We start from the raw sequence: 21,624 nt of genomic DNA, 5'->3' as shown, positions 1-21,624 counted from the left end.
AAATTCTTGTCAGGTAGAGATCAATATTGAATTATTTACATGGTAATGATATATCTAGGATTTGTTTTTAAATACTCTAGCAAAAAAAATACAGAAAAAAGTGCGAGTGGAGTGGAAGAGTAGAGAAAAAAAGATTGGCAAAATACTGATAATTGTTGAAGATGAGTGATGGCTACCTGAGGGTGTGTTTCAGTTTTCTTCTTACTGTTGGTGATGTTTGAAATTTTCCATGATAAAATGTTCAGAAAAAGTATTTATTTAAATTATATTTTATATTTTAAAATAAAACATAGTTGATTGCTCAGAAGGCACTTGTAGTTTTTTGCTGTAAAACAGATTCAGCCTTGATGAAAAAAAAAATCTGGTTCTGGGGGACAAATGACTAAAGTTATTTATTTTTTTATTTAGGCAGAAGAAAACAAAAGATTGAGGGAGCTCCAGCTTGAACAAGAAGAAAAATTGGCTATGGAGTTGGCAAAACTAAAACATGAAAGTCTAAAGGATGAAAAGATGAGGCAACAAGTAAGAGAAAACAGGTAAAAAAAAAAATCTTTTTTTTTTTTCCAGCAGGTCCTTGTTGGTTATCTGTTTTAAATATAGCAATGTGTACATGTCAGTTCCAAACTCCCAATCCATCCCTCCCCACTACCCTTCCCCCTGTAACCGTAAGTTTATTCTCTAAGCCTGTGAATTTGTTTCTGTTTTGTAAATAAGTTCATTTGTACCATTTTTTTTAGATTTTGCATATAAGTGATATCATATGATATTTATCCTCTGTCTGACTTACTTCACTTATCTTTAAACTTTTTTGTGACGCTTATCACCTGAGAGTGAGATTTCTTTCTTTATGTCATTGTACTTAGTTAATATTTTGACTGGAAATACTTACTGCTTTAAATCCTATATATATGTTCATTTGAGAAAAGAGGTCGTATTTATAGAACTAAAGTGTTAATATTTAAAGTGAAAATTAATATCGATTCCCTCTTCTCTTTTCTCTAAAGATAATTTTTTAAATGACCTCTTATAAAAAATAAGAAATTCTACTCATAAGAAAAAATCTTAGATGATACCTAATTTAATTTTATGCCCCTACATAAATTTCCTACAGTGTTTCTAGAAGGTGGCTGGTCAGCTGTGGTTCAGCAAGTCTAGAGACTACAATAGGAACTTTTTTTTTCATTCAGCCCAGTCTTTGAATAATCCTTTTTTCCCTATTGTTTCAAAATTAATTTCCCGGTAATTTCCAGGCATTTATCTTAGCTCTTCTATCTGATTGAAAAAGAAATAGAGTTCTTCTTTAGGACATCCGTTCATATTTATGAATCCACTAAACATTTCCTTCTATAAGTTAAATATACCTTATTCCTTCATTTGTTACTTAGATAACAAGATTTCAAGCTTCCTCACCATCCGGATTCTCTTCTATAGATGTATTTTAGATTTTTAGTGTTCCTTAACAAAATCTTGTCCCCGCAATTATGTGTAATACTCTAGGGTACTATTTGGTACTCCTAATAGTGAGACTATTAACCACATTGTTCTAGAATATGTTTCTTAATGTTGCCTAAGATTGAATTACTTTTCAGTGGCAGCCTATCACACTGTTGATTAAAACTCAGACTAACTAAATGCCCATTCCGTACTTATGTAGTTGAATATATTAGGAATGTACTTTGATAGTTGTTATATTTTATCTTAACTGAGCAAGGCTTCTATAGAATATTATATGACCCATGGATGAGCTTCAGAGGTTTTGAGTCTCGTTAAATTATATATATATGTTTGGCAAATGTACCCATGTGTATTTTTCTGTGTCCACAACTTTTATCACATTCTCTAAGGGATTACTAATTCTTAAAAAAAAAAAAAAAGATTTAAAGTTACCGATAATGTCTTAGTATTGTTCTAGTCTCAAATTATCTTTTTTGATCTTAATTCTCCAATCATTGTTAGCTATCACTCACACTTCTATATTATCTGCAGATGAAATAAATGTTTCATCATGTCTTTGTCTAATTCACTGATAAAAGAATTAAATACAGGAGCTTTCTAGCAATTGCAGACGAGGTGATTCAGATAAATGCTTTCTCCCAGAGCAGACTCTGGAGAAGGTATAATAATAAGATATATGGAGAGGAAGGAATGGTGAGCCTGGCATTTGTAGCTGCATTTCTCCTGGAAGTTTCTGCAGATGGCAACAGTATGGCTGAGAGTTAATAAGTGAAGCAAAGCTTGGCCAGTAAGCATATAGCAAGGTGTTCACCATCATTCTATATGCTGTGTGCTTAAGAGAAGTTGTGTACTTTAGTGTATGTTTTACTTTAATAATCCAGAATTTAATTAGATTTTATTAGATAGAAACAAATGAAGAGATAACGTGTGAGCAGTTTGGTGGAAACTATCCAGAATAAGCATAGAGAGACAAAAGGATAGAAAAATACAAAAGAGAACTTAAAAGAGATAAGGGCTGTGCCAGGAAGTTCAACTGGCTGTATAATTTTAATTCTGGTAGTAGAAATGAAAGCAGATGATGTAGAAGCAGTATTCAGAGAGATACAGGCTGGGAATTTCCAAAAATAATAAAAGGCATAAAGCCACACAGTAAATAATTTAAAATACATCTGTGCTCATCCTAGTCAAACTTTAGAAATCTAACAGTAGAGAAAATCATAAAAATCACAAAAGTAGCCACACACAAAAGACTGTTGCTTTCAAAGGAGCAATAGTGAGAAGTATGACTGAATTTTGAGCAGCAACATTAGAAACTAGAAGACAGTGGACTTAAAAGGACTGAAAGAAAATTTAGTGTTCTATACATTGTGCAAAGTGTTTTCAAACATAAGGCAAAAGTCATTCGTTGAGTATTCTTTCAAGTAGAGTATGTTTCCTCTCAGCAGTGTCAAAACTGTGAAGAGTTTTTTATTTTGTGCATAAGCCATGGTAAAATTTTGACTGACATGCAAAAATGGACCATTTTCTGATCAGTCTTTTCATCTGTAAATTGGCAGGTCTAAATTCAAGGAAATGTTTGCTGTGGTGCTTGAAATGTATCCAAAGTAATTAAAAATCACCTGTATCATAATTAGGCTCTTTAAACTTAAAAGAAATTAATTTTTAAAACCCAGGGTAAATTTTTAAAAATCAGTGAAATTTATTTTGAAAATAATTCAAGTTCAGAAGTTAAGAGACCATTTTATTTTATTTTGAACGCATGATTTTTTTTTTTAATTCAAGAAAATATTTAAAATACAATCTAATCTTATCATAGCTTTTAACTGGGGTTGAGAAACTCACTGTCTAGTTTTAGAAATCCTATTTTAATTGTATCACCAATCAATAATTATAGTTATAATTATTTACAGTTATTACAACTAATTGTGTAGTTGACTATACAATTTATAATTATTAAATAATGAGCAATTATATATTTATTATGTAGTCAACACACAGCTTTGTGAAAGCAAAAACAAGTACCTTGTTTATAACTTGTATTTAAGTTGGGCAAAAACTAGCTCAAAGAAGAGACAGAGATAGTCTTCCCTTACTAAATGTACAACCAGTTCCTTGCTGATGCCAGTATGATTATATTCCAAACTAATAATCAAGATGTAATTATTAAAATAAAGTAGATAAGATGGGTTAAAAAAAATAGCACTTTCAGTCAAACAAAGCAGAGAATCAATCATCGATAACTCTGCATTAAAGGAAATACTAGCAGTTGTTCTTCAGGTAGAAGAATAAAAATGATCCCAACATTAATCTCAGAACTTCAGGGAGGCAAATATGTAGTAAATCTAAATGAAATTTGAATCTATAAATTACTTACTGTAGTCTTTGGGATTTAAAATATATTGAGTTAAAAATGTAACAAACTATAACGAAAGTGAGGTAGGAAAGTACATATATGGAGTTAAAGTGGTCAAGAATCTTTTATTGTTTTGTAAAAAATAATGGATAAATTTTATTAGACTTGAAACAAACGTGATCTCTGTAATACAAATTTGGAAAAGAATATATAATTAACTTAATAGAGGGAAAAATGTGATAATAAGGAATGATGAGGCTGTGCAGAAAAGTGTCAGCATAGCACACTTGAGACTAATATTTTTAGATAGTCCTGTTTTGCAAGTTTGGTCTTTGGCTGGCAGCTGGAAACTTGATTTCAAAAAGGTTCCAACTGCTGTATGATAAGAGTGCCTAAATTGTTTGGAAAAACAGTATGGTTCATGCTGAACTCTGTTCCTTCTGGTAGTCCATAATTTTGGTACTTGGTAGGCAGAGGGTACATGTATAACCAGCCCCTAATGAAAATCTTGGGTCCTGAGTCTCTAGCAAGCTTTCCTGGTAGACAATTCTCATGTTGTCACAACTCATTGCCGAGGGAATTAAGTGTGTCCTGTGTGACTCTACTGAGAGAGAACTTTGGGAAACTTGCAGCTGATTTCCTCCAGACTTGGCCCACATGGTTTTTTTCTTTGTTGATTTTGCTCTGTATTTCACTGTGATAAATCATATCCATGAGTATGACTAAATGCTGAGTCTTGTGGGTCCTCTGAGTGAGTGATGGAACCCGACGTTGGGGGTGGTCTTGAGAATTCCGAACACAGAGACAGAAAAGAAGAGAGAACACAGAATAGGTAGGACAAGTAGAAAGAAAATACTAAGATTGTAAATGTAAACCCAACTATATTAGTTATAATAAACATGTTTGAACCATTTTTGAAAATAGACCATGTTATGCCAGAATACAACAGACTTTTAATACATTTAATTCATACATAGTATGTTCTTTGACCACAGTGGAGTTAAACTAGATATATAGTAATAACAACAACAAAAACCAAAAAACTAGACAATCTTTGTATGTTTAGCTGTTTTAAAATATACTTCTAAATAACTCCAGGCCAAAGAAGTTATCAAAATTGAAATTAGAAAGTATTTTTAACTGAATGATAATGAAAATGCCACATAGTAACAGTTCTAAGATAGGAGTGACATCCGAGAAATGGTGTAGTAGGCAGCTCCAAGTTCCTGCCCTCCCAGTCAAACTAGCAGAAGTTGTCAGAATCAACTTTATAAGAACTCTGAACAACAAAGTTTTATAGCAACCAAGTGAATGCTCAAACAAGAAGAAGGCAACTTAGCAATGGAAGCAAAAGTTTGTAGTGTTTTTACTCGTCCTTGCTCCATCCCCTCCCAGCTCTGAGGCAGTCACGAGGATAGCAGCTCATGAAGACAGCAGCCCATATTGCGAGTACCAGGCCCTGGTTCTGGAGGAAGAGCAGCAGATCTTATTCTCAAATTATTGTGTCTGTATATTCTAACCTACCTGGGAGCTACCTGAAGAGCTGACACGAGGTGCTCACCTGTGTTTCTCCTAATTCAGAACTCAGGCCAGAAAAGCAAATTGTATCTCTGGTTAAATATAATTTCCAGAATATATAAAGGATTCCTACAATTCAACAACAAAAGACAAACAACCCAATTCAACAATGGGCCAGGTACTTAAAGATTTCTCCAAAAAAGACAGACAGTGAACAAAAGCATATGAAAAAGTACTTAACATTACTTATTAGGGAAATGCAAATCAAAACCACAAGGTGATACTATTTCACACCTGCTAGATAGCTATAATAAAAACAGTGGAAAAGAAGTGTTGGTGAAGATGTGGACAAGTTGGAAACCTCAGACATTGTTGGGAGGAATGTAAAATGGTGCACTGTGGAAAACAGTTTGGCAATTCCTCAAAAAGTTAAACATAGAATTACCATATGACCCAGCAATTCCACCCTTAGGTGTACACTCAGAAGAATGGAAAAGAGGGACTCAATCAGATACCTGTAGGCCAATGTTCAATGTAGCATTACTCACAGTAGACAAAAGGTAGATGCCACCTAAGTATCTATCAACGGATGAGTAGATAACAGATCAGTGGATAAACAAATACAATGGAATACTGTTCAGTTATAAAAGGGAATGAAGCTCTGATACATACTGCAGTATGGTTGAACCTTGAAAAACACTGTCCTGAGTGAAGTCAGCAGAAACAAAAGGACAAAGACTGTATAATTCCACCTACATGAAACATCTAGGGACAGATTTACACAGACGAAAAGTAAATTAGAGGGGAAGGAAGGAATGGGGAGTTATTGCTTAAATAGGTACAGCATTTCTTTTTGAGAAAAAATTTTGGAAATAGTGTTGATAGTTGCCGAGCATTATGAATGTAATTAACACCACTGAACTGTACACTTAAAAAATGGTTAAAATGGCAAATTTTTTTATATATATTTTACCACAATAAAAAAAATCTGGGATTAAAAAAAAACCCAAAACGTATCCCCATAAGTAGCTAAAGCTATTCCATGAGGGTAGCTTATAATCTAAAATGACTATTAGAAAAAAAGACTCCACCTGGAATTATTTGAAAACAAAGAGAAAATTTCTATCTGGAGTGATTAAAAAATAATGTAGGATAAAGATAAGAGCAGAAGTGAGCAATTTAGAATGTAAACATAAAGTAGACTAACAAAGCCAATAATTGTGCCTTTAAAAAGGCCAATAAAATTGACAGTCCCTGACAGGAATAATAAAGTGTAAAAGAGAATGCACAAATAACCAATTCTAGGACTGGATAATGGGATGTAACTGTAGTTTGTACAAATGGGAGATCACTATGGATCATAGCAGGATATTGTGAACAATTTTATGCAAATTTGAAAATTTAGGTAAATTACTAAATAGCACATTTACCAAACTGGACTGGCACTAGTAGAAATGGAAACTGGCTCCATAGTGCCAGTTTTGTCGTAAAGTAAGGTGTATATGTGTATAGGTCTGTTTTTGGATTTTTCTATCCCATCCTTCCACAACTGGGGTTCCATAAGAGAATGAAGCCTCACAGAAAGTTGAACGATTGTATTTTTAATTTTCTCAAAGACAGTATATAGGTGGTATTATCTTAGATCCAGAGGAACTAAGTTAATTCATTTCATGTAATAGATGTTGAAGGGCATTGTGGCTTAAAACTTTTGGTTGAGAAGAGCTGCTCTGTTCTATTCCATTGATCCATTTGTTCATGCGGTGCTAAAAGCACACTATCTTAAATATAGTGGCTTCAGCAATCAGAGAAGAAAATGAAATAAAAGGAATCCAAATTGGAAAAGAAGAAGTAAAATTGTCACTCTTTGCAGATGACATGATATTATACATAGAAAACCCTAAAGACTCTACCAGAAAACTGCTAGCACTAATTGATGAATTTAGCAAAGTAGCAGGATACAAAATTAATGCCCAGAAATCTCTTGCATTCCTATACACTAACAACAAAAGTGCAGAAAGAGAAATTAAGGAAACTCTCCCATTCACCATTGCAACAAAAAGAATAAAATACCTAGGAATAAATCTGCCTAAGGAGGCAAAAGACCTGTATGCAGAAAACTATAAGACACTGATGAAAGAAATCAGACAATACAAACAGATGGAGGGACATACCATGTTCTTGGATTGGAAGAATCAACATTGTGAAAATGACTGTACTACCCAAAGCAATTTACAGATTCAGTGCAATCCCTATCAAATTACCAATGGCATTTTTCACAGAACTAGAACAAGAAATCTTACAATTGTATGGAAACGCAAAAGACCCCGAATAGCCAAAGCAATCTTGAGAAGGAAAGATGGAGTTGGTGGAATCAGGCTTCCTGACTTCAAACTATACTACAAGGCCATAGTGATCAAGACAGTATGGTACTAGCACAAAATAGAAAGGAAGATCAATGGAACAGAATAGAGAACTCAAGAGATAAACCCAAGCACATACGGGCACCTTATCTTTGACAAAGGAGGCACGAATATACAATGGAAAAAAGACAGCCTCTTCAATAAGTGGTGCTGGGAAAATTGGACAGCAACATGTAAAAGAATGAAATTAGAACACGTCCTAACACCATACACAAAAATAAACTCCATATGGGTTAAAGACCTAAATGTAAGGCCAGACACTATAAAACTCCTAGAGGGAAATATAGGCAGAACGCTCTATGACATCCATCAAAGCAAGATCCTTTTTGACCCAGCTCCTAGAATAATGGAAATAAAATCAAGAATAAACAAATGGGACCTAATGAAACTTAAAAGCTTTTGCACAGTGAAAGAAACCATAAACAAGACAAGAAGACATCCCTCAGAATGGGAGAAAATACTTGCTAACGAAGCAATGGACAAAGGATTAGTCTCCAAAATATACAAGCAGCTCATGCAGCTTAATACCAAAAAAGCAAATAACCCAATCCACAAATGGGTGGAAGACCTAAATAGACATTTCTCCAAAGAAGACATACAGATGGCCAACAAACACATGAAAAGATGCTCAACATCACTAATCATTAGAGAAAGCAAGTCAAAGCCCCATTGAGGTATCACCTCACACTGGTCAGAATGGCCATCATCAAAAATCTAGAAACAATAAATGTTGGAGAGGGTGTGGAGAAAAGGGAACTCTCCTGCACTGTTGATGGGAATGTAAGTTGGTACAGCCACTATGGAAAACAGTTTGGAGGTTCCTTAAAAAACTACAAATAGGACTACCATATGATCCAGGAATCACACTACTGGGCATATACGTAGAGAAAACCATAATCCAAAAAGAAACATGTACCATAATGTTTATTGCAGCACTGTTTACAATAGCCAGGACATGGAAGCAACCTAAATGCCCATCAACAGATGAATGGATAAAGAAGATGTGGCATATATATATACAATGGAGTGTTACTCAGCCATAAAAAGGGATGAAATGGAGCTATATGTAATGAGGTGGATAGACCTAGAGTCTGTCATACAGAGTGAAGTAAGCCAGAAAGAAAAAACAAATACTGTATACTAACTCATGTATACAGAATCTAAAAAAAAAAAAAAAATGGTACCGATGAACCCAGTGATAGGGCAGGAATAAGGATGCAGATGCAGAGAATGGACTGGAGGACACGGGGTTGTGGGGGTGGGGGGCGAAGGGGAAGCTGGGACGAAGTGAGAGAGTAGCATAGACATATATCCACTACCAACTGTAAAATAGATAGCTAGTGGGAAGTTGCGGTATAACAAAGGGAGATCAACTTGATGATGGGTGATGGCTTAGAGGGCCTGGACAGGAAGAGTGGGAGGGAGGGGATATGGGGATATATGTATAAATATAGCTGATTCACTTTGGTGTACCTCAAAAGCTGGTACAAGAGTGTAAAGCAATTATATTCCAATAAAGAGCTTAAAAAAAAAAGGAAAAAAAATATAGTGGTTTTATAATAAGTATTCATATCCTGAAGAAGTCTCCAGTTTTGGTCTTCTTAAAGATTGTTTTAGCCATTGCTACTTTGCATTTCCATATACATTTTAGAATCACTGCAGAGCATTCAGAAATAGACATTTTTAGATACTGGATCAATTAGATATCTATATGGAAGAAGATGAACTTGATTTCTACCTCACACCACACATAAAAATCAATTCCTGAAGGATTATACTCTAAAAGTTAATGGTGAAATAACAAAGCTTTGAGAGACTAATACAAGAAAATATCTTTATGTCTGCGGGGTGGTCAGCATTTCTTAAAACATGACACAAAAGTCACAATGAAGTAACAGATTGGTGGATTAAAATACTTCTCTTCATCTGAAGAAACCACGGTGAGAGTAACTACAGACTGGAAGGAGGTATCTGCAATACATATAACCAACAAGAGACTTGTATCCGGAATGTATAAAGAACTTTTATGCAGCAATAAGAAGTAGACAAACCAGTATAAAAATGAAAAATAAACTTTTAAAATAGTGAACAAGAACTTCACAGAAGTTATATAAATGAGCCAAACATATGAAAAGGTCTCAGTTTCATTATTAATAGGGGAACATAAATTAAAACCCCAATGATAAATTACATCCCCAGAAGAGTGGTTAAAATCTGTGACAAGACTATAAAGTGTTACTGAGGATGTGGAGTGGTGGGAGTGCTTGGGCACTGTTTATGACAATGTAAATCTGACAAAGCTTTGGAAAACCGGCATTATCTACTAAATTTGAATGCAGTCTACCCTATGGCTCAGAAATTTCACTTTTAGGTGTATAGCCAATGGATATGTGTGCCCTTGTCCTTCAGATGAAGGTCGTTTATTTGAATGTTGGCTGTTTGCAATTTAATGTACATTTTTTTTGTAGAGGCAATATTATAAATTGATTTGGTTTGTATATCGGTGCATAATCAGTAGTACCCAACTCTTACAAACATCTTTGTAAATGTATCTCAATCTCTTAGTGAAATAAAATATGTAGACTAACCCAGAAATTTAATCCTCATTTACGACATTATTTTTATGAAAGAAGATAATCTTGTGTCGTATACGTTTGTACCTACAACAGTAAGGGCAAGAAGGATCCACACCATAATACCAGGAATATCCCTCTTCCCTTACCCCTTATGACTGTTTCTTTGATGGTAGGGGTTACTTATAAGTTGAGTTTATATGTAGGTGAGTTCCTCTTTGTTCCAGTAAGAATTAACATGTATTTTTTTTTTTTTTCAATTTTGAAACCATTTATTTTGCATGTGAAATGGTTATTAAGAAGTCTGTATTAAGGTTAGGATTCCAATGAAAAGCAATGTTTTCAGGAACACCTCCAGGGCTCAGTTGTATGTCATATAGCGGGGAGTAGCACTGAATTTGGCATAGGACTTAATAACCTTATTTACAGCCTCCAAGAAATTCTTCTCAGTAGCAATTTTGTGCCGTGCTCGGATGGCAAACATACCAGCTTCTGTGCAGACACTTCTTAGCACCAGTGCTATTTGGATACAGTTATGCCAACAGTTCAAATCTGATATCTCTTTCAACACTCATTGAACGGGCATGAATCTTAAAAATGTGAGTGCAACCCTCTAGATCAGGTAAGCTAAACTCAATCTTCCTGTCCAGTCTCCCCAGCCTCATCAGCGCTGGGTCCAGAGTGTCAGGCCTGTTTGTGGCCATCAGCAATTTAATGTTGCCTTGAGGATCAAACCCATCTCGCTGATTGATCAGTTCCAACATGGTCCCCTGCACTTCATCGTCACCCCTGGCACCGTCATCAAAACGAGCCCCTCCAATAGCATCAATTTCATCAAAGAAGATAAGGCAGGCTTTCTTTCTTCTGGGCATTTCAAGGAGCTCTCGAACCATTTGAGCTCCCTCACCGACATACTTCTGTACAAGTTCAGATCCAACAACTCAGATGAAGCAAGCATCAGTCCTATTAGCAATTGCCTGAGCACAGAGTGTCTTGTCTGTACAGGTGGACCAAAGAGCAGCACACCCTTGGGAGGCTCAATGCCAAGGTTAACAAACCTCTCTGGATGAAGTAGTGGGGTTTAAACTACTTCTCAAAGTTTCTCAATCTGTTCCTTATAGCCACCCACATCACTGTATGTAACATCAGGTTTTTCCTCCACCTGCATCATGGTAACTATTGGGTCAGTCTTAGGAGGCAGTGGAATGTGAATCTGATACTTATTTCTGTCCACACCAACTCTCATCACTTCTTCAGTGTCGGTAGGTGCTACCTGATCACTGAGGTCCACCAAAAACTTGGTAAACTGCTTCACATTGATAATGTACTTTGGGTCCTCTGAATCAGCATTGATTATCTTTGTGCATCTCACAGCCTGCAACGGCTGTTCACTCTGGAGTGTTTGTTTATCTGCAGCCAAATCCCAGAGTGCTGGTGGGGCCAAGCCAGTGTCAGACTCTTTAATACCCGTGAGCTCATTAATTTTCTTGAGAAGTTGTTGAATGTCATCTTCAACCTGTTTGATCTGCCTAGAGTAAGTGCTCTGACCATAAGTTTTCAGCAAGACAATATCCCCCTCATCCAGAGCTCGGATGGGCTTGTCATCCTTCTCATCTTCTTTGGTTTTCCTCTGATTGGCACTGAGGTAATCCGGCATTTTAGGAGCTCCAAGTGCCTCAGCTCCCAGGTGATAACCAACGTGTACATCTTGATGACATCTCAGGGCTGTTCCAACTCAGAATTCTCATATTCTGTCATATTCAGAATTATGACTGGCACATTAAAATGAAAATTTTTTTATGGCATATTGTTTTCATTAATGTTAGGAGAGTGATAGATTCAAAAGTAATTGAGAGATTATCTGAGGCCAATCCCCATTTTTTAATAGATAAGTAAACAAGCCCAGAGAAGTGAAGTAAACTTGCCCATGTTACTCCCTCTTCATCATCATCAAACAATAGTTACTATATGTAGAGTGTCTACTGTTATATACATTAGCTTATTTAACTGCCCAAACTACCCCTTTTAAGATAGCAAAACCAAGTTACAAAATTTAAGTAACTTGTATATGTTTAAACGCCTCCTCTATAGTTATTCTTTTAGCCTAATAGTACTGGTAACGACAGAAATTTTAACCTGTATTGATATAGCATCTCTTCTGAGCCAGGAACTGGCAAAAAGATTTTTAGTGATGATTATTGAAAATAAAAGGTTTGTTTTGTCTAGAAAAATTAATTATGACATCTCATGTCATGCATTCTGATTTTTCTTGGGATGAATGGAGAAAGGGGTATTTTTCAAAATATTTATAAAATAATGTAAATATCTTTTAAACATTTAGAAAAAATTCTTTTAAATTGCAGATACGTATTATTTTTAAAACAGTGAGAGATATATGGTCCTCAAATTTAAATTTCTGTCTTTTTTAAACAGTATTGAGCTCAGAGAATTGGAGAAGAAATTAAAAGCGGCTTACATGAATAAAGAAAGAGCAGCTCAGATTGCTGAAAAGGATGCCATTAAATATGAGCAAATGGTAATCATGTTTCTGTTTTTTATGTTTTCCGTATTTTTAGCTTCATTTAGAAAACCAAAAATAGACCAATTTTTGGAAAATTGTTACATTCTATAAAGAATTTACTGTTAAATTTCTCAAATAGTTTTCTACTTTTCAGATCCTTAAGGTGCAGGAAATTATGGATATTGAGCTCTGTGTAATTTAATACTAGAACCTTTCAGAGACACAAAGAATTAGGTTGATGCTTAGAATGAACAGCTATATTCAGTAACTCCTAGCATTCTAACTGATTATTCGTTGACAAACCAATATAATTTGTTAGCATGATCAGTGTATTTTAGAATATTATTAATTTTTTTATTTTTTAAATGTTTTAAAAAATTAACTTTAGGTAGGAAATTTTTCTGTTTTATAAACAGCAATCTTTTCTTCTCATGTTTTCCTCTATTTTTATCCTCTTTTCTTACTCATGACTTCTGCCCATTACTGGTAATAGTTATTCTTGGGCAGAGGAGTTTCAGACACACTCAGCAGTTAGTATAATATAAAATAGGGTTTATTAACACTTAAAAGCAGGGTATACATCATCACTTGAACTCTCATTGTTACTCACAGAGGCTAGATGTAGATGAAAAGGTCTGATTGCAATATTACACAGTCTTTTAAGTTCCCTTCTCTCATTTCTCTGTTATTTTGTAGAGCATTTTGATAGTGGAGTTCCCTCTCTTGTAGATCCCTTTCAAAGATATTATACAGCCATTAAAGAGAATGAGGTAAAGGCAAATATTCTGGCTTTGAAAGTTGGCCAGGATATATTATACGTTCAAAGGAAAAAAGGAAGTTGCAAAAAAACCCCAAGTTGGAGAATAATACATTTCACAATCCATTTTTATTTTTAAAAACTTGTACATAGATGTGTATGTATATCAACATTTGTGTGTGTTCTGTACACGTGTGTTCTGTACACATGTGTTCTCTATATGAGCACACACATATTCACATACATATACAATTAGAGGGGTGATATCAAAACACTTGACCAGTGCAGTGTTGTATAGGCATCCAGTAAGAACAGATGCTGGCTGCAGTGACATGTGTGTGTGCATGTGTGTTAATACGGAAAAAGTCTGGAGGGTTGTACAGCATGCTGTTAACAGTGACAGCCTTTGGTGTGGCAGATGGTAGGAGAGGGTAAGGAAACTTACTTCATAAGCCATAGTCTACCCTTACAGAGATAAAGTAGAACATAAACAATGTACTGTTTGACTGGTGGATTGCAGTTTTAATTATTTTGATAATTGAGGTTATTCAAGGCAGTTGTAGATATTCATTCTGGCTGTTGAAAGAATTGCTGTTATTTTCTAAATAAAATTGATCCACAAAAATTAAAGTCAAATACTCCTAGGACTTGACTAGTTGTCAGGATATTTAGGTGCTAGTTTTGGCTTTATCTCTCTTAGCCTTAGTTTTCTTGTCTGTGAAATGAGAACACTGTATTTCTATAAGTGTGTGATAATTTGTACATACATGTTTTTGTCATGTCATATTTTTTTCTGTAGAGCCTAGTACAATATGTGCTAAGAAAACAGAAGGAAAGAAAGAATTTTGGTCGTCATATTAACAGTGTATATGTTAAAGGCATCAATTAGATCTGGAATGGCATTAGCATTCATACTTTAATCTGTTTCTTCTTTTATGTTTGATGCTGGTAGCCATTCTAGCATTTGGGATGTTTTCATAACCATAAAGGATAATTTTTTAAACTGCCCCAATATATTTACTTTAAAACATTTTATTAAATGATTTTAAAATGCTGAAAACAAATAAGGAGTTTAACCCATTCAAGAAGCAGGATTATGTCTGAGAAGGAATGGTCTTGAATGAGTGAATTAAAACCTGAGAAAACAGGCACAGTGATCCGTGACCCTTTTATTAAGTTAAAGTGATTACAGAAGGCCTTTAATAAATGAGAAAGAGGAGACTTCAAAGGCTAGTGGCAGGAAAGAAAATTTAGGCTGAGAGAAACTTAAGAGTTGCTAGAGCTATTTAATAGCAGACCTGTATAAAAAAAGATAGTACCATCCTTACTCTATAAATAGCAGCCAATACCCAGTAGAATTAAAATTTGTGAAAATTACCTACATCAACTTTTAAATAGATGAAAAAGATGACTACTGCTTTGGCAGTTAACATAATTATTAACAAAGCACTTCTTATTTTATTTACTGTTTTTCAAATGTGGAGCTATTCTCCTTATTACCCCGAGAGAGCTACTTGAAGGATCAGGAAAGCCTTTTTAGGGTTTGACTCATCATTCAAACCCTTCAGGTGACAGGGATTTACCTTTGCTTTTTACCTACAGAGATGAAAATGTTTTATGTAACAGACTTTTTAGTATTCAATTCCATGTGCTAAAAGTATTCTATTGTATTGTGCTCATATTTGAAAGTGGAAAGATGAATTTTGTTTTAATAACAGAAACGTGATGGTGAAATAGCCAAAACTATGATGGAAGAACATGAGAGATTAATAAAGGAAGAGAATGTTGCAGAGGACAAACGAAACAAAGTAAAAGCACAGTACAATCATGACTTAGAAAAACAACTTGAAGAACAAGAAAAGAAAAAGCAGGAAGCTTATGAGCAGTTACTGAAAGAGAAACTCATGATTGATGAAATTGTTAGGAAAATCTATGAAGAAGATCAATTGTAAGTTTATCCCAATGTTCTTACATGCCTAAACATTTACATTAGATTTATCTCAGGCTTGTCGTGAAAAGTAAATCACCTAAATAGTGCCTAATACATGGTAAGTCCTCAGTAAATGTTATCACATAAACTGAGACCAAGTCTTACTTATCTTTGTTAGCATGATAATTAATTGTCTGATAATTAAGAAACATTTACGTGACAGTGGCTAAACCTTTGTTTTTCTTAAGCCCATATCAAGAGAACTTGTTTTCTATTCAATTTCCTTGATAGACAAAGTATAGAGTGCTGTGAAACATATATAAACAGATTGTGGCCTTTCTGAAGTGAGATGCATAAAACTTCATCATAGGTTAGAGAAAAGGCATAGTGGTAGTTTACACAGAGAAAATTCATAACTGTTATTATATTTAGTGGCACATAGTAGATACTCAAAGTGTTTGTTGCATGACAGAATGAAAAAACTGTAAATAGGGAAGCCATTTTTCTCCACGTCATCAACTGGAGGAAATGACATATTTTTTGATATTTTGTTATTTCTGTTACTATACAACTGCACTCACTATTGTTTTTTAGGGAAAGACAACAAAAGTTAGAAAAAATGAATACAACTCGAAGGTATATAGAAGAGTTTAAGAAAGAGCAGGCTCTCTGGAGAAAAAAGAAACGTGAGGAGATGGAAGAAGAAAACAGGAAAATCATAGACTTTGCCAAGATGCAGCAACAAAGAGAAGAAGATCGGATGGCAAAAGTTCAAGAAAGTGAAGAAAAAAGGCTACAGCTTCAGAATATGGTATTAATATAACCATTTCTTTAACACTGGAGAAATTCTGAAATGTCTGTCATAGAATTTGATTCCTATTCATGTTTGTGTATATATATTTTTTAATTTAATAGCTGACTCAGAGATTAGAAGAAATGCTGCGGCAACGTGAAGATTTAGAACAAGTGCGACAGGAATTATACCAGGAAGAACAAGCTGAAATACATAAGAAGAAACTAGAAGTAAGTTTTGGAAATTGAAGGAATGATTAATATAGAGAAGAGTATCATTTTGAGATGAATCAGCAGAAAGATAATAGATTTAAACCCAGCCATATTGATAATTACATTATATGTAAATGGTATAAACACTACAGTTAAAAGAGAGATTTTCAGGCTGGATAAAAAACTAGACCCAGGCAGCAGTTCACAAACTGCATCAAGAGCATGATGCAACTATGCTGTCTACAAGAAAAAATAATGTAAGTATGAAGACACATATGGTTTAAAAGCAAAAGGATGGAGAAAGACATACCATATAAACACCAACCAAGAGCATGTTAGAGTTCATGATGAATAGGCTAAATTCATGTAGAGGATGAGTTTGTAATAACCCTAAAGGTGTGTGAACCTAAATAAAACTCCAAAATACATGTAGCAAAACTGGAAAAACTGAAAGGAGAAATAGAGAAATCCACAATTATATTTGAATGTTTTAACACTCCTCATTAATATGTAAAATAGTTAGAAAACCATGGCATATAGTGTTGAACAATAATGTCAACAAATCAAGATGATTTGTCAGTTTTCTAATTGGGTGGTTTTTGTTCATTTATTGTAGAATTTGGGGAGTTCTTTATTCTAGATACTAGTCCTTTGTCAGATGTGTGGTTTACAAATATTTTCTCCTAGTCTATAGCTTGTCTTTTCATCCTCTTAACAAGGTCTTTTTCCAAGGAAATGTTTTCAGTTTCTGTGAAGTCCAGCTTATCAATTTGTTTTTGTGGCTCATACTTTGGTATCAATTCTAGGAAGTCTTTGCCTAGATCCTGAAGAATTTCTCCTTTTTTTCCTAAGTTTTCATTTTCAGTTAATTTTTTGTTTACAAGGTATGATACTTAGGTCGGGTTCCGTTTTTGCTTCTCTATGGCCAGTTGCTCTATACTATTTGTTGAAAAGGTTTTCTCTCTTACACTGAGTTGCTTTTGCATCTTTGTTTAAAACATAGTCGAGCATATTTGTGTGTATATTCCTGGGATCTCTGTTTTGTCTCTAGATCTATGTGTCTATCCCTTCAGCAGCACCACACAGTTTCGATTACTGTAGCTGTATAAAGTCTTCAAAATTGTTTTAGCTATTCTAATTCTTTTGCCTTTCCATATAAAGTTTAGAATAATCTTGTCTCTATCTACAAATAGTCTTTAGGGAATTTGATAGGAATTACATTAAATCTGAATATCAATTTGGGGAAAATTTACATGTTCATTATATTGAGTCTTACAGTACATGAACACATGTACTGTACATGTAACTCTCCATTTATAGTTGCCCTTTGAGCAACATGGGTTTGAATTGTGTGAGTCCACTTATATTTGGATATTTTTCAATAGTAAATACTACTATTTTTATAGTCCATGGTTGGTTGATTCCACAGATATAGAGCAACTGTGGATACGACGGGCTAAATTATGTGGATTAACCCCCATGTTGTTCAAGAGTCAACTCTATTTAGATCATCTTTGAATTTTTTCATCAATGTTTTATAGTTTTCAGCATACAAATCCTGTAAATGTTTTGTTAGATTTACATCTAAGTATTTCAGTTTTTTGAGTGATTGTAAATGGAATTTGTTTTAATTTCATTGTCCACATACTCATTGCTAGTGAATTGACTTTTTAAATATTTATCTTGTATCTCATGACCTTGCTGAATTCACTTAGTAGCTATAGGAGTTGGTTTGTTTGTTTTTCCATACATAGTCATGTCATCTGCAAATAGAGACAGTTTTATTTCTTGCTTTCTTATCTATATACACCTTTTATTTATTTTTTTGCTTTATTGTACTGGCTGAAACTTTTAGCACTGGCTAGCACTATGTTGAATAAAAGTGATGAGAGTGGACATCACCTTTCTTTGTTATCTATTGGGAAAAGCATTCTGTTAATTGTAGTTTTTTCATAGATGCAGAAAAGTTGAGGACTTTCTCTTCTGTTGCTATTTTTCTGAAGATTTTTATCATGAAGGGGTGTTAAATTTTGTCAAGTGCTTTTTCTACATCTATTGATATGATCATGTGCTTTTTCTTCTTTAGCCTGGTGGATTGCATTGATTGATTTAGGGGGTGGGTACTGAACCATCTTGCATCACTGGACTAAATCCCACTTGGTCATGGTGTATACTTCTTTTAATATGTGACTGGATTTTAGTTTTCTAATAATGCATTAAGGATTTTTGCATCCATATTCATGAGGAATATTGGGTTTTATTTTTTATTTTTTATGCTGGTCTCAGGGTAATACTATCTTCATAAAATGAATGGGGAAGTATTTCCCTCTCTTCTATTTTCCAGAAGAGATTGTTTAGAATTGGTGTTAATTCTTTAAACATTTGGTAGAATTTTCCAGTGAAACTATCTAGGCTAGGAGTTTTATTTTTTGAGAGTTTTAAAATATTAATTCAATATTTTTATAGTATATTTATTTTAAAGTTAATTTTATTTTATATTATAGTTGATTTACAATATTGTGTTACTTTCAGGTGTACAGCAAAGTGATTCAGTTATACATATATCCATTCTTTTCTTGATTCTTTTACCATATAGGTTATTACAGAATATTGAGTAGAGTTCCCTATGTATGTAGTAGGTCCTTTTTTATTATCTATTTTATATATAGTGGTGTGTGTATATTAATCCCAAACTCCTAATTTACTCCTCCTTCCCACCTTTCCCCTTTGGTAACCATAAACTTTTTTTCAAAGTGAGTCTGTTTCTGTTTTGTAAATAATTTCATTTATATTTGTTTTTTTAGATTCTACATATAAGTGATATCATATGATATTTGTCTTTGTCTGACTTACTACACTTAGTATGATAATATCTAGGTCCATCCATGTTGCTGCAAATGGCATTCTTTTGTTTTTTTTATGGCTAATATTAATTCTATTGTAAATATGTACTACATCTTCTTTACCCATTCCTCTGTTGATGGACATTTAGGTTGTTTCCATATCTTGGCTACTGTAAATAGAGCTGCAGTGAACATTGGGATACGTGTATCTTTTTGAATTATGCTTTTCTCCGGATATGTGCTCAGGAGTGGGATCTCTGGAGCATATGGTAGTTTTATGTTTAGTTTTTTAGGGACCCTCCATATGGTCCTCCATAGTGGTTGTACCAGTTTACATTCCCACCAACAGAAAACAGGAGGGTTCTCTTTACTCCACAACCTCTCCAGCATTTATTGTTGTAGACTTTTTGATGATGGCCATTATGACTGGTGGGAGGTGATACCTCATTGCAGTTTTAGTGATGTTGAGTATCTTTTTGGCCTTCTGTATGTCTTCTTTGGAGAAATGTCTCTTTAGATCTTCCGCCCATTTTTTGATTGGATTGTTTGTTTTTTTTGGTATTGAACTGTATGACCTGTTTGTATATTTTGCTCAGTAAGCCCTTATTGGTTGCATTGTTTCCAAATACTTTCTCCCATTCTGTGGGTTTTTTCGTTTTGTTTATAGTTCCCCTTTGCTGTGCAAAAGCTTTTACTTTTAATTAGATCTCATTTGTTTATTTTTATTTTTATTTTCATTACTCTAAGAGTTGAATGCAAAAAGATATTGCTGTGATTTAAGTCAAAGAGTGTTCTGCCTATGTTTTCCTTCAAGAGTTTTATATTATCTGGTCTTACACTTAGGTCTTTAATCCATTTTGAGTTTATTTTTGTGTATGGTATTAGAAAATGTTCTAATTTCATTTGTCTTACATGTAGCTGTCCAGTTTTCCCATCACCACTTATTGAAGAGACTGTCTTTTGTCCATTGTATATTTTTGCCTCCTGTGTCATAGGTTAATTGGCCATAGGTGCATGGGTTTATTTCTGGGCTATCCTATTCCACTGATCTATATTTCTGTTTTTGTGCAAGCACCATACTGTTTTGATGACTAAAGCTTTGTAGTATAATCTGAAGTCAGAGAGCCTGATTCCTCTGGCTCTGTTTTTCTTTCTCAGGAATCCTTTGGCTATTTAGGTCTTTTGTGTTTCCATACAAGTTGTAAATTTTTTTGTTCTAGTTCTATGAAAAATGCCGTTGGTAATTTGACAGGGGTTGCACTGATATGGTATATCTGTCCATCTGTTTGTGTTGTCTTTGATTTGTTTCATCACTACCTTATAGTTTTCAGGGTAAAGGTCTTTTGCCTCCTTAGGTGAGTTTATTCTTAGGTATTTTATTCTTTTTGATGCAGTGGTAAATGGAACAGTTTTCTTAATTTCTCTTTCTGATTTTTCATTGTTAGTTTATAGAGATGCAAAAGATTTCTGTGTATTAACTTTGTATCCTGCAACTTTACCAAATTCATTGATGAGCTTCAGTAGTTTTCTGGTAGCATCTTTAGGATTTTCTATGTATAGTATCATGTCATCTGCAAACACTGATACTTTGACTTCTTTTCCAATTTGGATTCCAATTTCTTTTTCTTCTCTGATTGCGTGGCTAGGAGTTCCAAAAATATGTTGAATAAAAGTGACAAGAGTGAACATTCTTGTTTTGTTCCTGATCTTAGTGGAAATGCTTTCAGTGTTTCACCATTGAGAAGGATGTTTGCTGTGGATTTGTCATATATGGCCTTTGTTATGTCAAGGTATGTTCCCTCTGCCCACTTTCTGAAGAGTTTTTATCATGAATGGGTGTTGAATATTGTCAAAAGCTTTTCCTGCAACTATTGAGACAATCATATGGTTTTTATTCTTTGATTTGTTAATGTGGTGTATCACACTGATTGATTTGCATATACTGAAAAATGCTTGCATCCCTGGGATAAATCCCACTTGATCATGGTGTATGATTTTTTTAATTGTTGGATTCAGTTTGCTAGTATTTTGTTGAGGATTTTTGCATCTGTGTTCAGAAATATTGGCCTGTAATTTTCTTTTTTTGTGATACCTTTGTCTGGTTTTGGTATCAGGGTAATGGTGGCCTCATAGAATGAGTTTGAGAGTGTTCCTTCCTCTGCAACTTTTTGGAAGAGTTTCAGAAATATAGGTGTTAACTCTTCTCTAAACATTTGCTGGAATTTGCCTGTGAAGCCAATCTCGTTCTG

General features: G+C 34.2%; 1 protein-coding gene and 1 pseudogene across 4 annotated transcripts in view; one reads left to right on the top strand and one right to left on the bottom strand.

Annotated features, from left to right (window-relative positions):
* MNS1 (meiosis specific nuclear structural 1) overlaps positions 1 to 21,624 on the top strand; it is a 64,035-nt gene that overhangs the window by 16,911 nt on the left and 25,500 nt on the right. For all 4 annotated transcript variants that reach the window (XM_057722421.1, XM_057722422.1, XM_057722420.1 and 1 more), the window contains exons 3-7: positions 409 to 536; positions 12,753 to 12,855; positions 15,316 to 15,545; positions 16,122 to 16,338; positions 16,443 to 16,550. In XM_057722421.1, coding sequence (XP_057578404.1) covers positions 409 to 536; positions 12,753 to 12,855; positions 15,316 to 15,545; positions 16,122 to 16,338; positions 16,443 to 16,550 — 786 coding nt within the window. The remainder of the gene's footprint in view (positions 1 to 408; positions 537 to 12,752; positions 12,856 to 15,315; positions 15,546 to 16,121; positions 16,339 to 16,442; positions 16,551 to 21,624) is intronic.
* On the bottom strand, positions 10,680 to 11,993 carry LOC130845349 (26S proteasome regulatory subunit 7-like; annotated as a pseudogene).

The sequence above is a fragment of the Hippopotamus amphibius genome, chromosome 2 (genome assembly GCF_030028045.1).
Source record: "Hippopotamus amphibius kiboko isolate mHipAmp2 chromosome 2, mHipAmp2.hap2, whole genome shotgun sequence".
Taxonomy (NCBI): Eukaryota; Metazoa; Chordata; class Mammalia; order Artiodactyla; family Hippopotamidae; genus Hippopotamus; species Hippopotamus amphibius.
The sequence above is the reverse complement of the archived record's forward strand: the minus strand, read 5'-3'. Positions and strand labels throughout refer to the sequence as shown.